We start from the raw sequence: 4,896 nt of genomic DNA on the forward strand, positions 1-4,896 counted from the left end.
TGGCACTAGCAAAAGTCGTGGACCTGCACACACAACAAATAACTTTGCTCCCAATGAGTACAAAGAGGTTGTCAATCTCTCCGGCCTTGTAGTTTGCAAAGGATCAAACACAAGCGGGAAAGTAATAGTGATTGCAACGGAAAAGTAAATGAAAGCGGTAAATGATGGAGTTGTAAACAATGATGGTGATATGGACCAGAGTCACATAATGTTCACTAGTGATGTCTCTCTCCCAAAAGACGATAAACAACTATGCTTGGGTAAACAAATCACAGTTGAGCAATTGACAGAATTATGATCGCACCTGAATGCTAATTATGCTCCTTGATAGTTAGAGGTTCAATAGTAATGGGCAGTACACCAAGACAAGTAGACCGTTTATTCATCAGCATCTACTTACTAATCATCAACCTTGAGATATCTATCCAGAACATCTCTCCGGTATTAAGTTGCGAGTCCCACCCAAAGTGTAAACTCAAAGCAACGGACAACTGCGTTAACGAACTACGCGTAAGGTAAACAATCGTCGCAACAGTGGTCACAAGCACCGTTGTTTTCTCCCTGTTGGCAACAAGCACATCCCCTAATCTCATGTTTCTGTCACTCAAGCTAGATATCGATGGGCATGAACCCACAATCATGCATAAAGCTCCCTTTTGGAGTTACGATCTACTACTTGGCCAAAGCAATAAAAAGCAACGCAGAACATGCATGAATCACTAAGGAACATAATATAAAAGGATAATCAAATATACAACTCATAACAATCTGAACATAATCTCATAATCCATCGGATCCCAACAAACCGAGAATAGCAATAGCAAGAGAATTACGTAGATGCCTTGATCATGTAGGGCAGCTTACGAGGACTAACCATTGAAGCACAAGATTGGATAGAAGACATCACATAGCTACTGGTCATAGACTCATGGTCCAAGGAGGACTACTCATCGCACATTCGGTAAGTGTTCATGGTGGTGGAGAAGCTCCTAGAGGTCAATCCTACCTCCGGCAGGGTGTCGGAAAGAGGTCTCGTGACACTCCCGATCTCGGAAGCGCTACGGCGGCGGAACGATGAAGAAATTCGCGATTCCAGAAAGTCTGCGAGGGCTTCCTCTCGGGACTCTAAATATAGGCCAAAGGAGGGCACCGGAGGAGGTTGGACCCACCTAGACGATCTCCTGGCGCGGCCTAGGGCCTGGCCGCGCCAGCAGGCCGCTTGGGAGGCCCCTGGCCATCCTTGGGTGATCAGGAAGCTTCTGTTTTGCTGATTTTTTATATATTTTTTCTGGATTTTTTCGGGCTTCGAAAAATTGGGTAAAGCCCCTATAAAATAGACATCAGCGGACAAACTGGCACTGAGTGCACTGAGTTAGTAGGTTAGTCCAAATATGTGCAAAATGATATAAAAGTATAGCAAAACATATAACAATGTCAACCAAAAGATCATGGAACAAGAAGAAATTATGGATACGTTTGGGACGTATCACATGACTTGTACCTGACCTTTTTGAGGCAGGAAAGAGTTGGTTGCAATGAGTGCAACGACCTTGTGCAAGCATACCACCAACATATATTGCTTCTACCTAGTTCCAAATTTTGTATTTTAGTTTTTGTGGTCTGCATGAACCAAGGTTTGCTACGTTTGATGAGAGCTAGCAGTGAAGGCTGTGAAGGGGAGCTCTCTAGTGATTTAGCATTTTTTGCCCTTCTTGCTAAGGATGACAGTACCACATTGTTAAGGACTGGAGATCTTACCACCTTTTTAGATAATGATGGCTGCTTATTATTCTCAAGAGGTAAAGATCCAGGTGATGGTTCCTTGTCCTTGTCGATGGGCAAAGATCCAAGTGTTGGTTTAGTTGAAACATCTCTTTGGAAAACAAGAAAAAGATGAACAAATAAACTTCTCTCTTACAATCTGATAGTTGTTGCAATTGAAATATCTCTCTAGGCGGTAAGATAGTCTTTGAAATTCACCTTATTCAGCCTTTTATTGCTCCTTGGTAGAACCTGCTTATCCAAGTCAGCAACCAAAGGTTCAAGTAATAGTAGAGGTGGATTAGAGCATATTTCTTCACTTGCCCAAGAGAGAAAAAATGTCATGATTAAATACTTTGTGTCTATTTCTTGGACGTCGACACCTTCATGAGAAAGTAGTGTGATAGTTTTACCTTTCTCTTTTTCTCGGACGTCGATGGCTTCATGATTAGTTTGTTCGTTTCTTCGTGTTCCCCGTGATGCTTGCCGCTACTCTGTCTACTTCGTTTCCTTTTCTTGCTATTTGGTGGTTCCATATGGAGCTCACCAGCACCCTTATGCTCCTCAAGATCCGGGACATTAGCCTTCTCAATTTTTATGGCACGCAAGAGCTCAGTAGTACCCTTGTGCTCCTCAAGATCTGAAATTTTTCACAACAATTAGGTATATTTAATTATTTAGTAAGCCACTGAAGGTTGCGACTGTTCTGGAATGGTAACGGAGAACAAAAATGCAAAATTAGATAGTAGGATATATTTAAGTAAGACTAAATCTTCATCGTATCAATGTAATAAAATAAGACTAAATCTACATCGTGTTTTCAGTCATAAGGTAGCACCAAAAAGGCAACTGGATCAAGAAACAATAGCCTGCACTCAACATGACAGGCTATCTGAACCATTTGGACGATGTGAGCCCACTGAATCGCCATGTGATCAGTGGCATGTAGCTTGGTTCTGGCTGCATGCAGAGTATAGCCACTGCAGCAACCGTACACCCCAAGAAAAAGACCTACATATGTATCTCTGAATCCTAAAAACTACACGTATCTTATGCCACCGTTCAATCCCAAGTTCAGAACAAAGAAAACATAGGATTAATACATAAAGACTACGGTTGACCTAGGTTTCAGATTGCAACATCTGAATCTCAACAAGTACATCGCATCAATACAACGAAAGATCACTCAAAAAATTACCATCTTGAATCTCATGGAATACCTGTTGTCGATGACTTAGGCGTCGAGGTTCGGGTCGGGGTTGGGGCAGCAGACGACCCGTGGGTCAGGGTTCGGGCTGCCGACCACCCGATGGTCGGGGTTGGGGCTGTCGGTGACCTAGGGGTCGAGGTTGAGGCTGTCGGCGACCTCGTCATCCTGTCCGGGCGGAGTAGAGGTTGTGAGGTAGGGGCCTGGCTTCAATGCGAATGAGAAAGCGATTTGCCGACGTCGCCCGTCGAGCGGCGGCGATGGGAATCAATCAGCGGCGGTTGTGTCGTGGCGCCTCCTGCATTCGTTCTAGTGGCAACGAGGCTGGGAGGCTGGTGGGATGGGGCTGGTGGATAAGTGCGACTTCAGACTAATAGGGTTAGCCCACTTTTTTTTCCTCTATTCAGTGGGACGCCAAGTAAACAATTTAAGTGGGATAAAAACTGTTAGAAATTAATTAGTACATTAATTCAAGGGATGTGTCCAACCCCGAACAGTCGTATCTCCTCTCTCTGTCTATTGCCAACAAGCACCTGTTCTGGAGGGATGCCTCCAAACAGACATCTCTTCTTCGCACCTCTTCCAGATGTATATATATTTGAAAATCAATAGAAACAGAGCTAATCGTCCATTCACTTTCTTTCAATCTCGGTTTACTCTAACACTTTATCATCACTTTCGTTCTCTAGCGAGAGATAGGCCACTAAGGAGAGATCCGTCGCGAGGTCCAGCGCCTCCTCGTCCTCCCCGTCCGCCCATGCCGTGGCCTCGCCGTCCGCGCCCGACTGTGGCCGGCCCCGTCTGTCCACGCCTGGCCGTGCCTGTGGCCGCCCGGCCTCGACATTTTCCTCCCTGCGCCCGGCGCGGCAACCGTGGCTCGCAAAAGCGCGTCGTCCGTGGCCTTTTCCGTTGGATGGAGATGGGGCACAAGGATACCTTCGAACTTGTTTTTCTTTTTCTTTTCAGCGTCTCCAGCGACCACCGACCAAGGCGTTGGCAACCGTTCCTGGACATCATCGGTGCCAAGAGCTGCGGGGACGCCGTCTGAGCATGTGTTGGCATGCGATGCATGCTCCTGCATCGGAGAAATCGATTAAGAAATTGAATTTGATTTATTCCTTTCCATGACTAATTGAGGAACTGATCATCTAATGACCGATTGTAGTTTTCATGCACATGAGTTATCTTCAACTCCATTCTGGATGCATGTCTTTGTGATTCTATCCTGGAGCCTTTAACTTCCAGTAGAAAACCAAGAACGAGATGGAGAGGAATAGAAATAAAACACAAGATCGGCAAGGACAAGGTGCCTTATTTCCTATTCTGTCCCCGCACACACCAAATGCTACGAGGAATCAGCCCCTTGGCAGTTCGCACTTACTTGGGCATCATCCTCGACGAGGTCGACTCGACGCCAGTCAACAACAGCAGATGGTGCTCTGTTTTGACCAGCGGGGACCTCCATCCTCGCATGCGACGGTGCTTGCCACCGCGGCCACCAGCTGCGTGGCCACATATGGTGATGAATGCGGCGGAGCGTGGCTACGGAGTGGTCGACATGAAGCCCCGAAGCGGCCTCCACCACCTCATCTCCTCACGGCGTGGTACCGCCCACAATAGCCCGACCTCGATTGGCCGCCGCCTGCGCCAATCGCCCGGCCTCGATCGGTCGTCGGTCCGCGACGCCGCGCCTGTGGCCGAACCGCGCGCGACCGCGCCCGCGCCGCACCAGTGGCCGCCTGTCGTGTCCGTAGCTGTGGAGCCCATGGCCGCCCGGCCTCGTTCGGCCGCCGCCCAACGACGCCATGCTCGTGGCGGCCCATCCGCGCCCGTCGCCAGATTCCCCGCGCAATGGCATCCCTGGCGCATCCCAGGCCGGCGAGCCAAGCCGTTGCCTCGTGGTGAGAAGGAACCGTTCTGGAGAGAAA

At 47.9% G+C, this 4,896-nt stretch overlaps 1 protein-coding gene across 1 annotated transcript; it reads right to left on the bottom strand.

The window, feature by feature from the left end:
- Positions 1-3,535: 3,535 nt before the first annotated feature.
- On the bottom strand, positions 3,536-4,661 carry LOC123429754. Its single transcript, XM_045113754.1, has 2 exons — positions 4,350-4,661; positions 3,536-4,043 (listed from the first exon to the last, which is right to left on the bottom strand). Exons 1-2 carry the CDS (start codon positions 4,482-4,484, stop codon positions 3,672-3,674), a joined length of 507 nt encoding a protein of 168 aa, XP_044969689.1. The 5' UTR covers positions 4,485-4,661; the 3' UTR covers positions 3,536-3,671.
- Positions 4,662-4,896: the final 235 nt, after the last annotated feature.

Source organism: Hordeum vulgare, chromosome 2H, assembly GCF_904849725.1.
Source record: "Hordeum vulgare subsp. vulgare chromosome 2H, MorexV3_pseudomolecules_assembly, whole genome shotgun sequence".
Taxonomy (NCBI): Eukaryota; Viridiplantae; Streptophyta; class Magnoliopsida; order Poales; family Poaceae; genus Hordeum; species Hordeum vulgare.